This window comes from Ambystoma mexicanum, chromosome 7p (assembly GCF_040938575.1).
Source record: "Ambystoma mexicanum isolate Mex_15411 chromosome 7p, UKY_AmexF1_1, whole genome shotgun sequence".
Taxonomy (NCBI): domain Eukaryota; kingdom Metazoa; phylum Chordata; class Amphibia; order Caudata; family Ambystomatidae; genus Ambystoma; species Ambystoma mexicanum.
Genome location: NC_090939.1, coordinates 946,581,413 through 946,603,248, shown reverse-complemented (window position 1 = coordinate 946,603,248; position 21,836 = coordinate 946,581,413). Strand labels below are relative to the sequence as shown.

General features: G+C 45.7%; 1 protein-coding gene across 1 annotated transcript in view; it reads right to left on the bottom strand.

The window, feature by feature from the left end:
• The window catches only part of EIF2S3 (eukaryotic translation initiation factor 2 subunit gamma), a 339,722-nt gene that overhangs the window by 82,377 nt on the left and 235,509 nt on the right, over positions 1-21,836 (bottom strand). Inside the window, exon 9 of the mRNA XM_069637284.1 lies at positions 14,156-14,300. Within this exon, the coding sequence (XP_069493385.1) occupies positions 14,156-14,300 (145 nt within the window). The remainder of the gene's footprint in view (positions 1-14,155; positions 14,301-21,836) is intronic.

Sequence of the window (21,836 nt, the reverse complement as noted above, 5' to 3'; positions counted from 1 at the left end):
TCTGTAGGACAGACTTCAGCAGAGGTCAAAGAGTGCCCTACTCTTGAAGGTTTTCACCAACAGGTAGCCTCCCAGCTGGAAGGGCAAGAGCCATGGAAACACAGGTTGTACTGGGAGGATGGCCTTCTCTACAATCAAACTATTGAGTCTACGCCAGTGGGCTACAAAAGAATTGTAGTGCCCCAGGAGGCGAGACCTCATTTTCTACCGTTAGCCCATGAGATTCCTTTAGCTGGCCCAAGATGGGGTCGGATGTAGACCAGTTCTGTATAAGCCGTCACACTTGTCAGACTTTTGGCAAGAGTGGAGCCAAGAACATGGCACCTTTGGTGCCCCTCCTACTGGTGGGAGTCCATTTTAAAAAGGTAGGAAGCGACATTGTTGGTCACTTAGACCCTTCCCACATCTTCAGGCAACCAATTTATATTGGTTTTGGTAGACCATGCTACCAGGTATCCTGAAGCCATACCTATGAGGACTGTTACTGCTCAGGCAGTGGCTAAGGCCCTACTTGGTATTTTTACCAGGGTATCCTAAGGAGATGATCTCAGAAAGGGGGACCCATTTTATGTCCCACTAGATGCAAGCTGTTAGGCAAAGTTTATATGCAGTACCCTCTGGGACCACTACACAACTAGGAACACAGGTGTAAGTAAAACCAACCTTTGGTATAAATCTGTACCACAGAGTTTTTGGTAGCGAGCTGAGCAGCCAGGCTTATCCCAAGAGTGAATGTGAGGTTGTAAGGGTGCTACACAGAGATCTATAATTACAAGTATTCAAATAGACTCTTATACTCAAGGTTTGTATTTATTGTTTTATATGGTGCTTTAATCCAAGGCGCTTTACAGTTAACAAGAACACATTAAACATGGAACAGTAGAGGCAATAACAGTAAACATGAATCAAACCAGAAAATCGGCATGTAGAACAATCTACATAATAAAAGGGGAATGCAGAGGAAGGGGGTTGGGAAGAGAGAGAAAGTAGTGAATAGCGAGAAGAGTAGGAGCATTTAGAAGAGAAGGGAAAAGATAAAGAACAAAAAGGAAGGTACTAGAGGGAGGGAGAGAGAGAAGGGCGATAGGGGAAAGGAAGTCAAGGAGGGGAATGAAGGAGAGATTTCAATGAGGAGCGGAAGGAGGAATAGGTAAGGGAGGAGCGGATAGAAAAAGTTATGGAGTTCCAGTGTAAGGGGGCAAGGAGCTGAAAAGAGTGAAAAGTTTTCTTGGTAAAACACTTATTAATTTATTTCAGTCATTTATAACACATTCACTAAAAGGAGGCAATCTACATCACACAAAAATATACTTCAGTACTTCACAAAATCGGGTTCTGAGGCATTTACATTACTTTGAAGGAGCAAAATGGCATTCAGAGCATTTGAAGTAGGAGCAAAAAGGCATAAGTTAATAAAAACGGATATTACAGTTACTCTACAACAGTACAAATAGTTTGAGTTCACCAGAGGAATTGATTCAATGCAATAGGTTAGGCCAAAGTCAATGGGCTAAAATCTTGTGTAGGATAAAGCAGTTCTGGAAGTTAAACGGAAAAGTCAAAGTTCTCCTAAGTAGTGTTCTTAAAAGAAAGATTTATATGTCGGGTCACAAGCTGACTAGGCCTGCAAGCCGCCAAAGTTTCATGCAATTTCGCAGGGAGGCAAGTTCTCGGTCGGGTTTTCATAGTACCTTACAATAAAGAAAAAGATGCAGCTGAAGGTCTGTTCCTAGCAGTGCCTGCAGATCTCTCTGTTCGTGACCCTCAGTCCTGGGGACAAGACTGAGGACGTCGGGGGACTGCACTGGGACTGCTCAAAAAGCTGGCAACGGCAAATCTTCGATTCTGGTAGCTATAGTCAAGCACACAAACTGGTGTCCTTCTCCCTGGCTAGTCGGTTTCCTGCAGCACTCTGAGGAAAATACAACCAGCTCCGAGAATGGTATCCAGGTGCCTTAAAAGTTGATTGGTCCCGCCAACTCAAAGGGAGAAGTCGTCCTTGAAGGGCTTCTCTGTTGAGATGAACTTGGCGATTCGGACCTGCAGCAGGGCTTCACCGGGCAAAACAACGGTCCAGAGGTTGCAGCAGCCGTCCTCTTCCAGCTAGTCTTCGGTTCTTTCGTTCCAGTGGTCGACTGCCTTTTAAACCAAGAGACTCGCCTTTTTAACAGTTTTCGCCCATTCATTCCAGCCTAGCTGCCACTCACCCAGCAGGGTGGCTGTCCTTGCCGGACAGTCAGCCAGCCAATCATGCCAGAGTGTGTTTGGGTCTCCTAGGAGACTAAGCACAGGGAGTTTCGAGCACCTCCCTCACTTCCAGCCCACTCCAGACACTCAGGCGCCAGAGGCGTTCTTCAGTCCTGAAGCCCGCCAAAGGTGCAGGAACAAAGGGACCAAACCTGGTTCGGCACGCAGAGAAACTCTAGAAGGACCTTTCCAAAAAGAAATGGTGAAGAAAGAAGACCAGGACCCGTTTAAACAAAGGCGGCTCGGACGCCATCTTCAAAAACATGGCTCACGCGACTTAACGCTACAAGTGTTCGCGGTCGGAAAAAATAATGGTAGTTCGTTGTAAAACCACTGCCAGCCATTTTGAAAGTATAGGGTAGCATTTGACTGCTACATGTGTTTCTAGACCTAGGGGATGGTAGGTAACCCCTCTAGCGCTCTATTTTAAGATAGTGTGTGCGCGCTGGGTCTAGGAATTTGAAAAGACTAGTAAAGTCAATTTCACTTTACTTTCTGTGGGAAACAGTAGTTCATCCCTGAGAAGGTATTTAAATCTTGGGACAGAATAAAAAGGCTTCCCCGTGTCACTGCACTGAGGGTGCAGTGTGACAAATGAAAAGATGCCGCCTATGGAGTTGTCTAAAGCTCCATAATCAAACAACACAAGAGTAAACACACATTAAAATTCATGAGCGGGGAAAAAGGTTCACACTCTTCAGGAAAAAAATCAAGTCCTCACAATCCAGCAAAGTTGCTGGGGGTCTCTAAGGTGAAGGGAATTAGCACATTTATGAGAATTCTCCCCAACAAGCAGAACTTTGCAGTTTCAGCGCTCGGTAAACAGCACAACCACGGATCTAGGATACAGGTTGGGCTTCCTTCACTCCTCGAGTCCTGCACTCTGGTGAGGGGACTGTAGCTCTGGTCTTCCCGCTTCTGAAGGGTCCTGGGGAGATTCCTGGAGCGTTTGGCCAGATCACAGATGTTGCACTAGACTATGGATTTCTCGACCCCTGGCACTCAGTTTGTGCAGCAGCAAAGAGTACAGAAAGTTGGGGAAGGTCTTCCAGTGGAGTGCGTCTCAGTGTTAGTTGGTCCCACTAACCCAAGAGAAGAAGTCGTTCCTTCGGAGCTTCTCTTGTCGATCAGAAAAAGGAGTTTCAACACAGCAGCAGGGCTACACCAGGCAAACCAACGGTCCAGGACTTGCAGCAGGCGTCTGTTATGCAAGATTTGGAGCAGTACCCTTTGGGTGCACTACAACAACCTTGACCCTCCTGGCAATAGGAACCCAACGTTTGGTATAAGTCGTTACTACACAGGTTGGTAGCGTGATGAGAAGCCAGGCTCATCTCAAGAGGGGTCAATGTGAGCAGTAGTGGAGTTAAGAGATTCACAGTGACAAGTAACCAAATAAAATCAAGAAACCTTGAGTGCAAGAGTTTAACAGTCAGTTTGAGTAAGCCTTCTTCCGAAGGGGCAATATAATAGCACACAAATACCATCCAAACACACACTCCTAGTTTCTCTAAATCAGCAAATACCTATTTAGGATGGCACACAGACACTTCCTACAGCCTCAGGTGCCTTAAATAGCTAGGACACTGGACAGGAATAGTTTACCTGTAACTCCATTTCTCCAGCATTGGTATCTTTCATGGATTCACATGCGTAGAATATTCCCCGTCGACAGACTGGGCTCCCAGTCTGTCGACGGGGAATATTCTAAGCATGTGAATCCATGAAAGATCCAATGCTGGAGAAATTAATATTTCACTGTTGCATTTAGAGCAATACTTATGTCAAAGAGAAAGAGGATTAGAATCAAACAAGAGAATCACAAATATTCTGAAGCAAGTAAGTACTTTTGGAAACCCCCAATGCAAAGTAATTTAACGCCTTTGTTCGGGAGAATTCTCAGAAATTTGCCAATTCCCACTATCATAGAGACCCCCAGCAACTTTGCTGAATTTTGAGGGCCCGATTTATTTTTAACCTGGAGAGAGTGAGACCGTTTTCCCCATTCTCTCATGTATTATAATGTGATTTTTGTACTCTGTGGTTCTTTAAGTTTGTGGAGTCGGACAAACTCCATAGGAATCATCTTTTACATTGTGTCACAAAGCACCTTTAGTGCAGTAATACATGGCAGTCTCTTAGATTTGCCAAGGTTTAAATACCTTCTCTGGGATAAACTACTGTTTCCCAGAGCAGTAAAGTGTCAGACTCGATAACCAAAAGAAACACGTATTTTAATGTGAATTTAAACTCAGAGTGGGAAAAAGGGTCTTTCTCTAGGTTAAAAATTAAAGTCCTCAAAATCCAGCAAAGTTGTAGGGGGGGGGGGTCTCTAAGCTAGAGAGGAATTAGCACATTTCGGAGACTTCTCCCTAACAGTGTCCGTTCTTTCTTCTAGCTTTGCTATGTCGATTCTCACTTCTTCTAGTGATTGCTTCATTTGGTCTTTCAGAGCCTTGAATTATAATATTATTAATCATGTCTGGAAGGAGGTCATGAATTGAAACTCTTTGAACCTGCTCTGCATGTCTTCTTTATATGCCATTGCTCCCACTTCTCTGATAGTCAGCATGGGTGGGCTCTGATTGTAGTGGTCCCAGAGGGTACTGCGTACAAACTCTGCTTAAAAATCTGCTTTTTGTATGGTGACACAAAGCACCTTCAGTGCACCGTCACTGGTAAATCCTTTATATTTCTAAAAAGGTTTAAAAACCTTTTCTTGTGTGAACTACAGTTCTCAAGAATAGTAAAGTGAAATTGACTTAACTTCCCTTTGTAGGTCCAGCACATTATCTTATGTGGAGTGCTGGGGGGTTACTTAGGAGCCCCTTAGCCTACTTTTCCGTGTAACATTTTAATGTTACCCTCACTACATTAAAAGGCTGGTGGCAGTGGTTTAATTTTTCCTACTGTTGTGCTTTTCTACCACATGATCAACACTCAGCTGCAGTACAGCACCCATGGGTGAAAGGTTTGTCAAAATGCTCCCCTCCCCCCTGTCTTTTTTTGCCATTTTCTGTTCGTGAGGTCTTTCTTGGGTTTTACTCTGCGCGCCAAGCCAGGTTTGAGCCCTTCAGTGCTGAAAACCGCCTCTGGCTCTAGTGCCTGGAATGGCAGGAAGTGAGGGAGGTTCCCGAAACTCCTGTCCTTTGCGTTGAGACATGTTTGAGCCCTTTGTTCGTCTTGCCTTTTGCGGGCTTGAGCTTTGAAGCCCGTCCCTGGAAGGAAAAGAAGAGGAGGGTCCCGAAACGCCCCTGTCCTTTGTCTCCAAGAGTGCCTGACCGGAACTAGTCCCGATTGGCTGGCAGACAGCCACCCTGCTGTTTGAGCAACATGAATGGGAGAAACCTGCTTAAAAGGCGAGCGTTTTGGGACTACAGGCAGAGTCGACCACTGGAAGAAACATCTGAAGAAACCGTGAACGAAGCCCACTGCAACCTCCTGGATCTTCAATTGGCCGGTAAAGCTCTGCTGCTGGGCGGACCCCCCTTTGTCACCTCGAGAGAGAAGCTCTGCAGGAACTACTTCTCTCCTTGGGCTAGTGGGTCCAACTAACCCTGAGACAAACGCCACTTGGCCCCATCCCCGGCTTGCTGTGCCTCTCTGTTGCTGTAGAAGCCCAATGCCAGAGGTCGAGTGTCCATAGTTGAGTCCAACATCTGCAACCCAACAAATCTGGCCAAAAGCTCCAGGCACCTCCTAAGCACCTTCCAGAAGCAGGAAATCCTGATCCAGAGTTCCCTAACCAGAGTGCAGGACCAAGGGAGCAAGGAAAGTCCATCCGGAGATTTGTTCTGCATCAGTGCTGTTTGCGAAGCGCTGAGACCGCAAAGTGCCACTGAATCGAAGAGAGCTCATAGCTGCTGACGACCTTCCAGAGTACTGCAGCAGGAGCCTCCCACTTGTACCAAAGACAGAGGCTCAGGTACCAGAGTCTGTATGGCTGTAGCAAGACGGAAACCAGCTGAACCACTGTTCTTCTAACCAGAGGTACCAGTTGGGCTTGGGCGTACTTACCTTCTTGCCTTAAGTCGTGCTGTCTCACATGAGATTTGCACTTGCTTAACTGAGTTGATTTTAACTCCCCTTTGCACAGGCCTAACAGTTTGGGTATCTTCAGTGATTTCCTTTTAAAGAATCGGACTTTGTGACAGACTTATCAAAGAGTGCATCAGAACTATAGACTTTGTCCAAATGACTTTGGCTGTCCTGGCTCCGTAAAGGCACTCTTCTAAACCCATTGACTTTGGCATTGCTTGTCCCTCCACAGGTTGTAGATTGTTGAATACTGTTACTGCTGGGAAAGGTTTACCTAGATTTCATTGGAGGATTCAGTGGTGCTCGCCTTTTGAAGAAACTGTTCCAACCTTTTTATCTTCCTTAATCCTTCCTTTCTGCAACCCAGAGTCTACAAAGTATATTGGTGTGATATATAAATGCAAATACTATCCTTGTAATTGCAGTCACTTCAGGGTGTAGGAGAACTGTATTGAGCATATCAAAAGAGTATTCAATAGCTTTATGTATTCAGTAAAGTATTTCCATAATTTACTTGAACAGTTACAAAGAATTGCCTTTTTAAAGAATGCCGATTTAAAACTGATAAATATTTATAACATAACTGAAACCTTTGAGTATAAGCGTTACTTGTATTGACTAATTTAATCTGTACAGCTATACAGCTCACATTTAGTCCTCTTGAGATAGGCCTGGCTGCTCAGTCACACTACCAACTTGTTTAGTGCAGACATACCAAAAGATGTGTTACCTAATACCAAGCACATAAATCGGGTGTCGTCTCACAGTGTGACTGCAACAATTTCTACCTAACATTGAGTGGCACTGCACAACTGCTACAGTCTACTATCTTTGTATTACTGACTTCCCTAGAACTACTGTTAGTTTTCTAAACAAGGTTTATGCTTTGGTCTGTGTCCCTTCAAGCATTGTGTTGTGTTTTTATAAATGTGTTTATGACTTTGACCAAGTACTTGCACCCCCAGATTTAACTTGGCCTAACTGTATTTATAATAAAACAAATCTTTATAATACTTCTGGTATTAATTGTTTGTTTAACCCTTGGTATACAACACATTCTTTGTACCTTCCCGTCTCCCTCCTAAAATAAGCCTGGCTGCTGTCTACGCTACCATATATTCAGGTGGTACAGCCTTATACTAAGAGTGGAGTCTTGTACTGTCTCAGTTGTATGGTTTTACTAAGCCCTTCGAAAACCTGTGCAAACATGTACCCCTTGGGAACAGTAGTATGACAATGCATTACTTACCGTAAAAGCATTTCTGATGGTTGTATCTGCTTAGATTCACATGCTGTGCATAGGTCCGACATCCAGTGGTCACTGCGGAGTATTGCATTTTGTTTTTCGTAGTCGAAAAGGGGACGTCGACAAGGCGTGTCTGTAACACTATCCCTATAGTGACGTGCATTGTACCCACAATTCCTCACGCGTCGAGGTCCCTCCGTTTGTATTTTTCTGCCCTGAGGGAGCCTTCTAGACGTGAGTGAGTACAGAAAAGAGAGAATATATAAAAAAGGTGTCTATGTTCCTTCCGTCCGAGCGGGGAGAAAGGGTGGGCGCATGTGAATCTAAGCAGATACAACCATCAGAAATGCTTTTACGGTAAGTAATGCATTGTCTTCTGATGTTTGTTAATCTGCTTAGAATCACATGCTGTGCATAGACTAGCGAGCAGTACCCGGAGTTGGCGGTGGGTTATGAGAAGGAACAGTAGAGAAAAGATGTCTTAATACTGCCTGTCCCACCTGGGAGTCAGATCTAGAGTGTGTATCTAGACAGTAGTGTTTTGTAAAGGTGTGCACAGAACTCCAGGTAGCCGCTTTGCAGATGGACTCAAGGGGAACATTTGCAATGAATGCTATGGAAGCCCCAGTGCCTCGAGTGGAATGTGCTCTTGGCTTGAAGGGTAGTTCTCTCTTAGCAAGAGTGTAACAGAGTGATGCATAGAACAATCCATCTAGATATAGTGGACTTTGAAACTGCATCTCCTTCTCTTCCTGCTGCCACAGAGACAAAGAACTGATTAGTCTTTCTCAGTGGTCTGGTTCTTTCCACGTAGAACATGACTGCTCTGCGTACATCTAGTGTATGCAGACTTTTTTCTCCCAAGCTGGAAGGGTTTTGAAAGAACGTTGGTAGTTCTATAGACTGGTTTACATGAAATTTTGAGATGAATTTTGGTGCAAACCTTGGGTGTGTGCGTAGAACCACTTTATCTTTGTGAACTGTTACGAAGGGGTCTAGTACAGAAAGAGCCTGTAGTTCACTTACTCTCCTAATGGAGGTGATAGCTATTAGGAAAGCAGTCTTAAGAGTGAGGTCTTTAAGAGTTGCTTTGTGCATGGGTTCGAAAGGGGGGCCCATGAGTCTAGAAAGTACCACATTTAAGTCCCATCCGGGAGCTGGGTTAGCTATTGGAGGGTGTATTCTTTTTACCCCTTCCATGAAGGCTTTGATAACTGGTATCTTCCACCACGACACTTTAAGTTGGGAAGTGGTGTATGCAGAAAGTGCCGCTAGGTGGACTTTAATAGAATTGAACACTAGACCTGAATCCAGTAAATGGGTCAAGTATAGGACAATGTCAGTAGGAGAGCAGTCAATTGGGTTGATGCTCCTATTTGTACACCAGATGTCAAATCTTTTCCATTTGCTAGCATAGCAGTGGCGAGTATTTGGTTTTCTGGCTTCCCTGAGGATGTCCATACATCTCTGAGGGAGTTGTAAATGGCCAAATTCTACGATCTCAGGAGCCAGGCTGCTAAGTTCGTGGTCTGAGGGCATGGGTGCAGTGTCTTGCCCTTGTCTTGTGACAGCATGTTGTATGGGCAGGGAAGTTTCACTGGGGGAGATAGGGACATCTCCATCAAGTGAGCGAACCAAGGTTGCCGGGCCCACATTGGGGCCACTAGAATCATGGTAACCTGCTCCTGGTGCATCTTGTGCACCACTTTGTTGAGAAGGGGAGTCAGGGGAAAGGCGTAAACAAATTTCCCTGACCATTGAATCGACAGACCATTCCCCTTGGATTGGTTCTGGGGGTACCTGGAGGCGTAACTTTGGCATTGTGAGTTTTCCATAGTTGCGAACAGGTCTATTTCCGGAAAACCCCATTGCGTGAAGACGTCTAAGACGATGTTTTCGTGCAATTGCCATTCGTACTCTTCGGGCAGTGGGAAGTCTCTGCTGAGCTTGTCTGCTAGCAGATTGAGTTCCCCTGGTACATGTTGCGATAGTAGAAACATGTTGTGTCTGAGAGCCCACTTCCATATATTCTGGGACAGTTTGGACAGTCCTGGAGAGTGAGTGCCCCCTTGTTTGTTGAGGTAGTACATGGCTGTGGTGCTGTCTGTGAGGACCATCATTGTCTTTCCTTGCAGGTGTTTCTGAAAGGCTTTCAGTGCCTTGAACACTGCTAGAAGTTCCAGCAGGTTTATATGTTTGGATGCTAAACTCGGAGTCCACGCTCCGTGAGCAGTCTGATGGGATAGGTGAGCCCCCCCATCCTGTGAGGGATGCGTCTGTGGTTAGAGTGGCTTCTACCGCGGGTGTGGCAAAAGTCTTCCCTATTAGCAGGTTTTCTTTTGTCCACCACCTCAGCGAAAGAACTAAGGCCTGCGAGACCACCACTAGATCGTCCCATTGTCCGCTGGCCTGAGACCACTGGCTGTTGAGCCACTCCTGCATTGGGCGCATGCGCAGACGCGCGTGAGGTACCAAATAAATACATGACGCCATCATCCCTAGCAAGCGCATAGCTTTGCGTACCGTCACCTCCCGACCTGTTACATAATGGGGGATCTGAAACAGCATGTTTTGGACCCTCTCGTTGGAGGGGAAGACGAGGCCGTCCTTTGTTTGAATTAGAGCCCCTAAAAATTGTTTGGTTTGGCTGGGTTCTAAGCTGGACTTCTTTTCGTTGATGGAGAAGCCCAGTTGGTACAAAAGGTTTACGGTCTTTTGGGTATTGGAGAAGCATGTTTCGTAAGAATCCCCGGTTATGAGCCAGTCGTCGAGGTAAGGGTATATTGGGATGGATAGCCTTCGCAGGTGGGCCGCTGCTACTGCCAGTACTTTTGTGAATACTCTTGGAGCAGAAGCTATCCCGAAGGGTAGTACTCTGAATTGGTAGTGTTTGTTCTCTATCTTGAACCTGAGGTATTTTCTGTGTGCTGGCAACATTAAAATATGAAAGTATGCATCTTTCATGTCTAGCGTTGTCATGTAATCCCACTGTGGTAACAGTGGGATTACTTCCTGCAAGGTCACCATACGAAACTTCTGTGGTTTGACAAAGTTGTTCGCTGGGCGCAGATCTAATACAGGGCGCATGGTTAAGTCCTTTTTGGGTACAAGGAAGTACACTGAATAAATACCTTCTGTTACCTGAGATAGGGGGACAGGTTCTATTGCTTCTTTTTTCAGCAGTTCTTTTACTTCTTGTAAAAGAATGGTGAGGTGCTCCGGTGATCTGCGTTGGTTTCGTGGGGGTTTGTACTTCGGGTAACCGTTGAATTCTATGCAGTATCCGTGGGTTATGGTTGATAATACCCATCGGTCTGACGATATTCCCTCCCATGCTGATAGGAACGATGTTAGCCGGCCCCCGACCGGTGATGCATGGGAGGGGACCCGAATCTTCGGGTCATTTGCTGGTATTGGGCGTGGAACCTCTGGGGCTTGAGCCACGACCTCTTCCTCTGCCACGCCGTTGGCCTCTTTGACTGAACTGGGTGTTACCCTGGTTAGAGGGCCAGTTGGTAGCAGAGTAACATTGTTGTTGGTTTTGCTGCTGTCTTTGGCCACGAAAGGAGCGTCTATTACCATAGCCTCGCCTGTTAGGGGGTCTAGATATTTGATCAAGAGTCTTGATGGTATCAAACTCTCTTAGCATGTTCTAGTGCCTCATCAACTGCCTTCCCGAACAGATGCGTCTGTTCTATGGGTTTATTTATGAGGGAGGCTTGGGTTTCGGGTTTAAAACCTGAATTGCGTAGCCAAACGTGTCGTTTGAGAAGTATTCCCTGAACCAGGGATCGGCCAGCAGTCTCAGCGGCATCTAGGGAGTTCTTAACGATGCCCTGGTTTACAAGTGTTCCCTCTGATATTACAGTTAGCAGACGTGACCGCAGGGGTTCAGGTGCGTCCTCTGCCTCGCTGCGCAGCGTGCTCCACTGTGCATCTGCGTAGCTAGCTAATAGGGAGTTGTTATTAGCAATTCTAGTAGAGAAGGCGGCGGAGGTCGTGATTCTCTTCCCAAGTGCGTACAGCTTCTTGCCTTGTCAGGTGGTGCTTCACTAGTGGATAGTGGTACCCCTGCTCTTTTCCTTGTGTTGGTAACTACAAGGGAGTCCGGAATAGAGTGTCCTCTGATGTATAAAGGGTCAGAGGATGAAGGGCTGAAGAGCTTTTCTATTCTAGGGTTGACCCCTCTTACTAAAGCTGGATTAGAAAGGGAAGGAGAAATTCTTCTCCTAATAGAAGCCAGGAGTGGAATAGACTGGCTAACAGGGGCTTTTTCTTTAATAACTCTTTCTACAAAGTCTATGTCTGGAAGAGTTTCCCCTGTGTCAAGCTCAAAATGCGCTGCTGCCTTGCGCAATAGTGCATTGAGGGAAGGTTGGTCATCTATGGGAGAGGAGTTCCCAATATGTGAATCCTTGAGAGGAGAAGGGTGAAAGGCATCAGGGTCTTAGTGCACTGATGGGGATTGCCACAGCTGCACTGATGGGGATTGCCAGGGCTGCGATGTAGCTGTATCCTCTTCGAAATTAGAGTAAGGATCTTCTTCGAACCCCTCTTCCTCAAGTAGTTCTTCTTGCCCACCCAAACACTCCTCATCTTCCTGAAGGTATTGCTCCTCCTCAGTGAGGTCATATACATCTGTGGAAGGGGGAACCAGCCTAGGAATCTTGACTCTAGGGTCATCCTGGGGCCATTCTCTTTGTCTTTTGTGAGTGGGTGGGTCTTGGTTTCCTAGAAACCTTTCCATTTTCTCCATGCAAGAATGGAGTCTTTCAAGGGTCTCATGGGGTACCCCTGAATAGTCTAGAGGGGGGAAATCTGTGTTTTCACCTTCGAACCGCTTCGAACGCTCCCACAACGTCGACGAGAGGTTACCATCTCCTTCTGAAAAGCCCTCCGGTAGTTCAGAAGCGTCCTTAGATGAAAGGGGCAGTTCTTGGCTACCTTTGTGCTTTTTCGTCGCGGTATTCGACGTTTGTTTCGTCGTCCGCGCACGTTTGTCTTCGGAGACAATTCTCGCTAGGCTCTCGACAACGAGTTTGTCAGTCGAGGGCTCTGGTGTCGACGTTGTGTGCGTTGCGCGTTGTACCTCGACGGCCGCTCTATGGAGCGTTACGTCTGATGTTTTTGGGGTAGCGCCCGTGTTAGATGAAAGCCCAATCGCTGGTCGCGGCTGCGTTTGCGGGTGGGGCTTGAGACCTTTACGGTCTGCGGTAGACGCCGGAGTGCCCTGCGTCCCCTTCGGCGCTGATGGATCCTTCGTTCTCGTCGAAGAAGAGCCGTGGGTTGTATGTTTAGCCTTATGGGGTTTATGTGCGTCCTTGTCGCCGGGGTGTTCATCCCCATAAGCAGGGCGTGAGCCGAGCCCGTTGGGGCCGGGGACGGACGTCGAGGAGCGGGAACGCTCCTTCTGGGGGTTCATGACTTCCGTAACGGACGTCGAGTTATCGCCCTCCTCGTCACTTTCAGTAACAGCGGCAGCGGGTGAGGAAACTGACTTCGACATCGCGTAGTCCGCCCACCTTTTAACCCTTCGTTCTTTAAGGGTTCTAGGTTTCAAGAGCTTGCAGGCTGCGCAGCGGTCCTCTTTGTGATCGAGGGGCAAGCAACGATTACAGAGCTTGTGCTTATCCTTCCAAGTATATTTGCCCCTGCAGCGTGGGCAGAACTTAAAAGGTGTCCTCTCCATAGCTGAGGCAATAATAGCTGGCGATAACAACCCCAAGGGAAAGAAAGAAAGACATTCTCAAAGAGAAGATAAAAGTTCGAACCCCCACTCTCCCTACTGTATGTTGGCCGTCGAGGCCAGGCCACGTGTTCGGCAGCGCCGAAGGATCTCCTCCGCTCTTCCTCTCCGTCGAAAATCTGTTCGGCGGAGAAACAGCTTCACAGCTAACGTCGAGGGGAGGGATCGTTAATAATATATTAAGTATAACAAAGGACCGAGGTCCGTGGCAAGTATTAGCAATGTCTCTCTAGGAGCTCCGCGAAAGGCGACCAGAAACTGGGTGGAAAAAAACAATCTGAGGGACCTCGACGCGTGAGGGATTGTGGGTACAATGCACGTCACTATAGGGATAGTGTTACAGACACGCCTTGTCGACGTCCCCTTTTCGACTACGAAAAACAAAATGCAATACTCCGCAGTGACCACTGGATGTCGGACCTATGCACAGCATGTGATTCTAAGCAGATTAACAAACATCAGAAACCCAAGTACATTAAAGGGAGCCCAAAGGGGCAACCCAGCCTAACGCCAAATGTTGTAGGAAACTATAACTCCAACCATACACTACGTAGAGACATACAAATGTCACCCATAATAAGAGTAAAAGACTAGGTGGGAGGGGACAAAGATTCATACTCACCTAGGGACAAGGTAAAATAATTACCAAGTCGAAGCAAAACGTTCTGGGGTTGACAGGTCAGGAGGATTTATCATGATGATGAAAATCTTACCTAACAAAATCCCAAAAGGAATTTTACATGCTCCCATTGTAAACAATAAAATGTACTGTGTTTATAGATATCATGCACACATAACCCGCGGAAAGGTTTTATGGATGCTAAAGTTTTATTCAGTTCATTGATAATCTAGAAAGACAAAGCATTCATCATCCTTACCAATAAGGCCTCCTGGAGCAGCATATTGAAGGTCATTATGTTCAGCAAAAAGGGAGACAATTTTGGAGAAAATTGGCTTGCACATCAGTTTCCCCTCACTGTCCTTGGAGACTATGCCCGGCCGAACTTCCAACTCTTGACCAACCTAGCAAAAAGACAGACTATTACAACCAGACTTCAGGCACAATTTACAAGTAATGCCATTCTACTGCACTTCTGCTATGCAGTCACATTGAAAAATAATAAAACAAAAATGAAATAAGCATAATTAGGTTTGCAAACAGTTTCCAAATGGTAAATTAAAGACTTGTATAGTTTCATTTTACATTTTCCTTCCTTCTGTTAATCAGAAAAAGAATATTTTTTTAAAAACAAGGTGCGTTCCGAGTCAAAGCTTTTGAAGGCACATAAGTGAAGTGTGATCATGCAGGCTAGTCGAACTCTAGGCCTCGAGGGCCAGAAACTTGGATTTTCAGGATACCCTGCATTAATATTTGTTAGGAGAGTTTTTCTCAAGTCCAACTAAGTAAGGGTTTAGCAAAATCATTCCACTGAGACAGTACAAGACTCCACTCTTAATACAAGGCTGTACCACCTGACTATACGGTAGCTGTTAGGGAGAATTCTCAGAAATGTGCTAATTCCCTCCACCTTAGAGACCCCCAGCAACTTTGCTGGATTTTGAGTACTTAACCTGGAGAAAGTGAGACCCTTTTACCCCACTCTCTCAAGTATTTTAATGTGATTTGGTACCCTGTGTTTCTTTTGGTTGTGGAGTCTGACTAACTCCATAGGCATCATCTTTTACATTGTGTCACACAGCACCTTCAGTGCAGTGACACATGGAAATCTTTCAGATTTCCCCAGGTTTAAATACCTTCTCTGGGATAAACTACAGTTTCCCAGAGCAGTAAAGTGAAATTGACTTTACTTCCATACGCAACTTTCTAGACCCAGCACAAACTATCTTACAATAGGGTGCTGGAGGGGTTTACCTAGTATCCCCTTTGTCTAGCTTCTCATGTAAAAAAATGTTATGTTACTCTTTCCTCACTAAATGGCTGGTGGCATTGGTTTACGTTTAACTATTGTGGTATGAATTTACCGCAGGCTGCATTCGCAGCCACGGTAAAGCACCCAAGGGTGCCATTTTTCTAAATATTCTTTTTTCGCCATTTCTTTGTGGAAAGGTCCTTCAGGAGATTAACTCTGCGTGCCAAACCAGGTTTGGTCCCTTTGTTCGTATGCCTTTAGCGGGCTTCAGGACTGAAGACCACATCTGGTGTCCGAGTGTCTGGGGTGGCCAGGAAGTGAGGCAGGTGCCCGAAACTCCCTTTGCTTAGTCTTCTAGGAGACCCAAATGCACTCTGGCGTGATTGGCTGGCTGACTTCTCCGGCAAGGACAGCCACCCTGCTGGGTGAGTGACAGCTACGCTGGAATTAAATGGGAGAAAACGGTTTAAAAGGAGAGTGACTGGAACTGAAGTGACTCCATCTTGTTTGCTTTTTCCGACGACCCCATGCAGTGCAGGAGTCCCTCGACGTCCTCCCTCTTGTCCCTAAAACTGAGGCTCAGGAACAGTGAGATCTGCAGGACCTGCCAGGAACCAACGTCTTCAGCTGGATTTTGTTCTTCATTCTAAGGCACTGTGCCAGCCAGATTGAGAGAACGCCACTCTCGCTGTGAAAGTTGGTGAAACTTTACCAACTTGCAGGCCTAATCAGCTTGTAATTTGACATACAATTCTTTTTCGCCTAAACTACTTCTGAGAACTTTTGCAAAGACTTTACCGTTTGATACCAGAACTGCTCTTTCCTATCCAGAACACTAGCCCATTGGCTTTGGCCTGGCCTATTGACTTGAATTGAACTCTTCTGGTGAACTGAAACTATTTGCGCTGTCTAACAAGTATGTGATCTATTCTACTTACCTTGTCCGTTTTGCTCACTTCTAAGTAACTGAACTGCCATTTGACTCCTATTTCAGGGAAGCTCAAACAGTCTAAAAATCCGGAGTTTTGTATTCAAGTGTATTGTTTTATAATATTAAGTTGCCTCCTTCTAGTGAAATGTTTTCTAAATGAATGTGTAATAAATTAAGGTTAATGTTAAAGGATATTTGTACCGTGCACTATCGCCACCGGAGTGGAACCCTGGCGCTCTGGCGGTTCTGAAAGAAAAGGGGGGGGGGGATGAGCTGGAGAAGTGCAAGAGAGCAGTGATGTGCTGTTGGCGGCCTCAGCACATAATTCTGTTGACTGGGTTTGGGGTGTTATACTGCCGGAAGTCGTGTGCTGTTGTGCGGGTCTATGTGCATTTTGTTTTGTTGTTGCAGTGTGGTGAAGTTTGTGCGGATTGCTGCATTGCAAGTTTGCGGTGGTGTTTGGTTGGAATTTGAGAGGTGTATTTAGAGGGAGAAGCTGTTAGTGGGTTGGTTAGTTGGCCTTCCTGTCTTGAAGTGGGGCGCAAATTTCCGTATTTCTAATCAGGTGGGGTGTATGGGCGCCTCCGTGTCCATGTCCAACTCAGGAGCTTTACGATACTTCCGGTACATTTCCAATACGTCATCCTTTCATATGCATAACCTTGCCCAAGTTGGGGCAACCGGCTGTCTACGTGGCCGTTTGTATGCGGGGCAGGCAGGAGTTTGTGCGTCCTTTGCAGTTTAGCCCAGGAAGCATTGCTAATCTAGTAGCAAGGCGGCATCGGTAAGCCCGGGTTTGCTTCCCTTAAGTGCTTTACCAAGAAACCTTGAGTATAAGTGTCTACTTGAACCGCTGTGATCGAAAGTCTTCTGTGTAACTACTTTTACTGCTCAAATTCACTCTTGAAATAAGCCTGGCTGCTCAGCTCGCTACCAAAAACTGTGGTACAGACTTATACCAAAGGTTGGGTTGACTATACCTGTAGTCATAGTTGTTTGTAGTGTTCCCAGAGGGTACTGCATTCACGCTTTGCCTAACAGAGTGTGGGGGTGAAATCCAAGTGTGAAAAAGTAAGGGGGCGAGGGGTAAAAAGTGGGTTGATCTGTATTTTTGAAGCACGTGCAGCATAGCAGTAGGTTTTAAGTGAAGCATTAGGGACGCGCGCAACATTATGGAGGAAGAAACACCAATAAAACACATGCCTAGGGTTCTGCCACTGTATTGTGACAGAATAAATAAACACATGATAGTAGAAACAAAGGAAGGGGGGGAACGTCCTTCTCCTGGCCAGAGCAGGGCTCCCTGTTAGGCAGAGCTTGTATGCAGTACCCTTTGGGACCACGACACAACTGACTACAGGTGCAAGCAAAACCAACCTTTGGTATAAGTCTGTACTACCGAGTTTTTGGTAGCAGAGCTGAGCAGCCAGGCTTATCTCAAGATGGAATGTCAGCTGTAATGAGGTTACACAGAGGTCTACAATCACAGGTGTTCAAATAAACTCTTACACTCAAGGTTTCTTTGTTGAATACATTTATAAGTGTTTAACCGTCAGTTATAAAACATTCACTAGAAGGAGGCAGTTAAATATTGCACAAAAATATATTTCAGTACTATACTCGTTACGTTTCTGTGGCATAGAGACTACTTTGAAGGAGGAGCAAAAAGGAACAGTTTCATAACATAAAAGAATTACAAGTTTCTTAGACAGTGCAGATACTTTGACTACACCAGCAGTCAATTCAATAGGTTAAGCAAAAGTCAATGGGCTTAAAGACTTGGATAGGATAAAAATGTCTAGTAAGTAAACGGTAAAGTCTCTGAAGAAATTCAGAGACGTAGTTTGTAACAAGAAGAATTATATGATGGGTCACAAGCGGATTATGCCTGCTAGTTGCGAAAGTTTCAAGCACTTTCACGTGAGAGGTAAGTACTCTCAGTCTCGTTTCACAGTACCTTACAAATGAAGAAAAAGATGCAGCTGAAGACTTCTGTTCCTGGCAGTTCCTGCAGATCTCGCTGTTCCTGAGCCTCAGTCGTGGGGACAAGAGGGAGGATGTCGGGGGACTCCTGCACTGCACTGGGGCTGGTCAATAAGCTGCACTGGAAAATCTTCAGTAGCTGTAGTAAACACAAACTGGTGTCCCTCTCCCTGGTTATTCCGTTTCCTGCAGCACTGAGGAAATTCAACCAGCTCCGTGATCAGTGTCCAGGTGGCTTACTTCGGAGTGGATTGTCCTACCAACTCAAAGGGAGAAGTCGTCCTTTGCAGGGCTTCTCCGTCAATGCGAATTTAGCAATTCAGACCTGCAGCAGGGCTTTACCGGGCAAACTAACGGTCCAGGAGTTGCAGCAGCTGTACTTTGCAAGCTCTTCTTTGGTTCCTTCATCCAGTGGTAGACTGCCTTCCAAGCCAAAGGACTCGCCTTTTATTCAGTTCTCTCCCATTCATTCGAGCCTAGCTGCCACTCACCCAGCAGGGTGGCTGTTCTTGCTGGACAGCCAGCAAATCATGCCTGAGTGCATTTGGGTCTCCTAGGAGACAAAGCACAGGGAGTTTCGGGCACATCCCTCACTTCCTGCCCACCCCATACACTCGGTCGCCAGAGGAGGTTTTCACTCCTGAAGCCCGCTAAAGGCGAATGAACAAAGAGACCAAACCTGGTTTGGCACGCATAGAAAGACTTGAGGGACCTTTCTACAAAGACATGGTGAAAGAGGACCAGGAACCGTTTTACAAAGGAGTGTCAGGCGCCATCTTGAAAAACATGGCTCCCGCGATTTAATGTTACCGGATCTGTGAACAGTTTGGGATCGGGGGAAATCATGGTAGTTCAACTCCCTAGTAAGCATCCCGGACACCCATCTCAGAGCTGGTTGAATTTCCTCAGAGTGGCTGCAGGAAACCGTAGAGCCAGGGAGAGGGACACCAGATTGTGTGCGTTGCTTGTAAGCTGGCCTAAAGCTTTTGGAAGATCCTCCCGATTCCCACGAAGCAGGACTGACCAAGCCTGACTGCCCCCCCTCCATCCCCTCAGTCAAGTGCAGGACCTCAGATGTGAGGGAAGTCCATCTTGACAGCCAGGAACCACGCTTATTGCTATTTGCTGTACCGCAAGGAGCTGAAACGCGAAACTGCCTCTGAAAGTAAAGTTTGCCAGTTGCCAGCTTTGACAGTGCAGGAGTCCCTCGACATCCTCTTGTCCCCACGACTGAGGCCCAGGAACAGTGAGATCTGCAGAGCTGTACTCCAGCTGCATCTTTCTCTTTTTACTAAGGCACTGTAAACTAGCCTAAGAGAACTTACCTCTTTCTGTGTAAGTGCCTGTAACTTCTGCAACTCACAAGTCTAATCAGCTTGTGGCCCTAGATTTGATTCTTCTTTTTCTTAAAGACTCCTAAGAACTTGTGCAAAGACTTTTTCATTTACCTACCTGAAGTGTTGCATCCTATACAAAGACTTTGGCATATTGACTTTGGCTTAGCCTATTGAATTGAATGACTTCTCTTGCCATCTGAAAGTATTTGCCCCGCTTATGAATATTTGTAAATTCTATTGTTCTAATAATCTTTGAACAGCCTGACACGTGTTTCGAGCAATCCTTGCTCTTCCTCTGAGGCTGATACATATCAAATAAGTTATTGGTATCCCGAATCAGTTATGATCAAAAACCAAAGCAAATCAAAAGAAAAATTAATGACTTTAAAAAATAATAAAAGATTTTAATTGTATACATCACATGTGCAGTCGGTGAGGAAATGGGGCGGGTGGTATAACAACCCAATATGAAAAAAAGGAGGAGATTTCCATTTGGTATAAACCAACATCATTGATTGGGTGTACAACCCACATTGAGCAATTTTGCATGCAATCAAACAAGAGAAAATGTTTCAATAGGGTACAGTTACATATATTCACATGTGGTCATTTGTTAAAAATAGACAAAATATTGTAAATACCATGATTGCGATGTGTTGATGGGCGCAGCATAGCACAATTTCTTGTATGCAAATTAATGGAGTAGAATGTACATAGGAGAAAGAGGGAGGGAAGGAGAAACACAGTGGCACTTAAATTAGACCTGTATACGGAGTTGATTAAAGTAATCTGATTGGGTACATTCAATAGTCGATTAACATTGGGTTTGTTATTAATAAGGTACCTTATATTTGAAGACGCGCAATCAATGATGTTGGTTTATACCAAATGGAAGTCTCCTTGCTTTCATTTTGGGTTGTTATACCGCCCGCCCCATTTCATCACCGACTGCACATGTGATGTATACACCTAAAATGACATGCATTACTCACCATAATAGCATTTCTGACGATTGTATCTGCTTAGATTCACATGCTTTGCATATGGTCCGACATCCAGTGGTAACTGCATCTTGTCTTTCTGGGACCGAAAGGGGACGTTGCCATAGGCGTGTCTGTAACACTATCCCTTTGTGACGTATGCAGTACCCAAAATCCCTCACGCGCCAAGGTCCCTTCGATTGTATTTTTTCTGCCATGAAGGAGCCCAAGGCTATAGTGAGTGAGTACATAAAGAGAGAAAAGTAGTAAGATGTCTATGTTCCTTCCACCCCGAGCGGGGAGGTAGGGAGGGCGCATATGAATCTAAGCAGATACAATCATCAGAAATGCTATTACGGTGAGTAATGCATGACTTCTGATGCATGTAAATCTGCTTAGAATCACATGCTGTGCATAGACTAGCGAGCAGTACTCGGAGTTGGGTTGTGAGAAGGAACAGTAGAGAAAAGAGGTCTTAGTACTGCTTGTCCCACCTGAGAATCAGACCTAGAACGAGTGTCTGGGCAATAGTATTTTGTAAAGGTGTGTACAGAACTTTGCAAATGGACTCTAGGGGAACATTTGTAATGAATGCTATGGATGCCCCAGTGCCTCGAGTAGAGTGTGATCTAGGCTTGAAGGGCAGGTCCCTCTTCCCAAGAGTGTAACATAGTGTGATGCATTTGACAATCCACCTTGAGATCGCTGATTTAGAGACAGGATCCCCTTCTCTACCAGCTGCCACAGAAACGAAGAATTGTTTAGTTCTCCTCAGTGGTTTAGTTCTTTCCAGGTAAAACATGACTGCCCTGCGCACGTCTAGTGTGTGAAGGCTTCTTTCGGCCATGTTGGTAGGGTTCTGGAAGAACTTGGGTAGTTCGATTGACTGGTTTCGCATGGAACTTTGAAATCGATTTCGGCGCAAACCTGGGATGTGTGCGCAAAACTACCTACTCTTTGTGGACTGTAACAAAGGGGTCTAAAACGTAAGCCTGTAGTTAGCTAACCCTTCTGATAGAAGTGATAGCCACTAGGAAGGCTGTCTTATAAGTCAGATCTTTCAGACTTGCTTTATGCATAGGCTCAAAGGGAGCTTGCATGAGCCTGGTCAAAACCACATTCAGATCCCATCCAGGGGCTGGATGAGAGATGGGAGGATAAATCCTCTTAACCCCTTCCATAAAGACTTTAATTACTGGTATCTTCCACCACGATACGTTTTTGTGATGTGGTGTAGGCTGTCAGAGCAGCCAAATGAACCATTAGGGAATTGAAGACTAACCCAGAGTCCAACAGGTGGGTTAGATACAACACAATGTGTGAGGGTGAGCAATCGATGGGATTGACGCCCTTGGAATTGCACCAGATGACAAACCGTTTCCATTTGCTGGCATAGCAATAACGTGTATTAGGCTTTCTCGTTTCCCTGAGTATGCCCATGCATCTCTGAGGGAGTT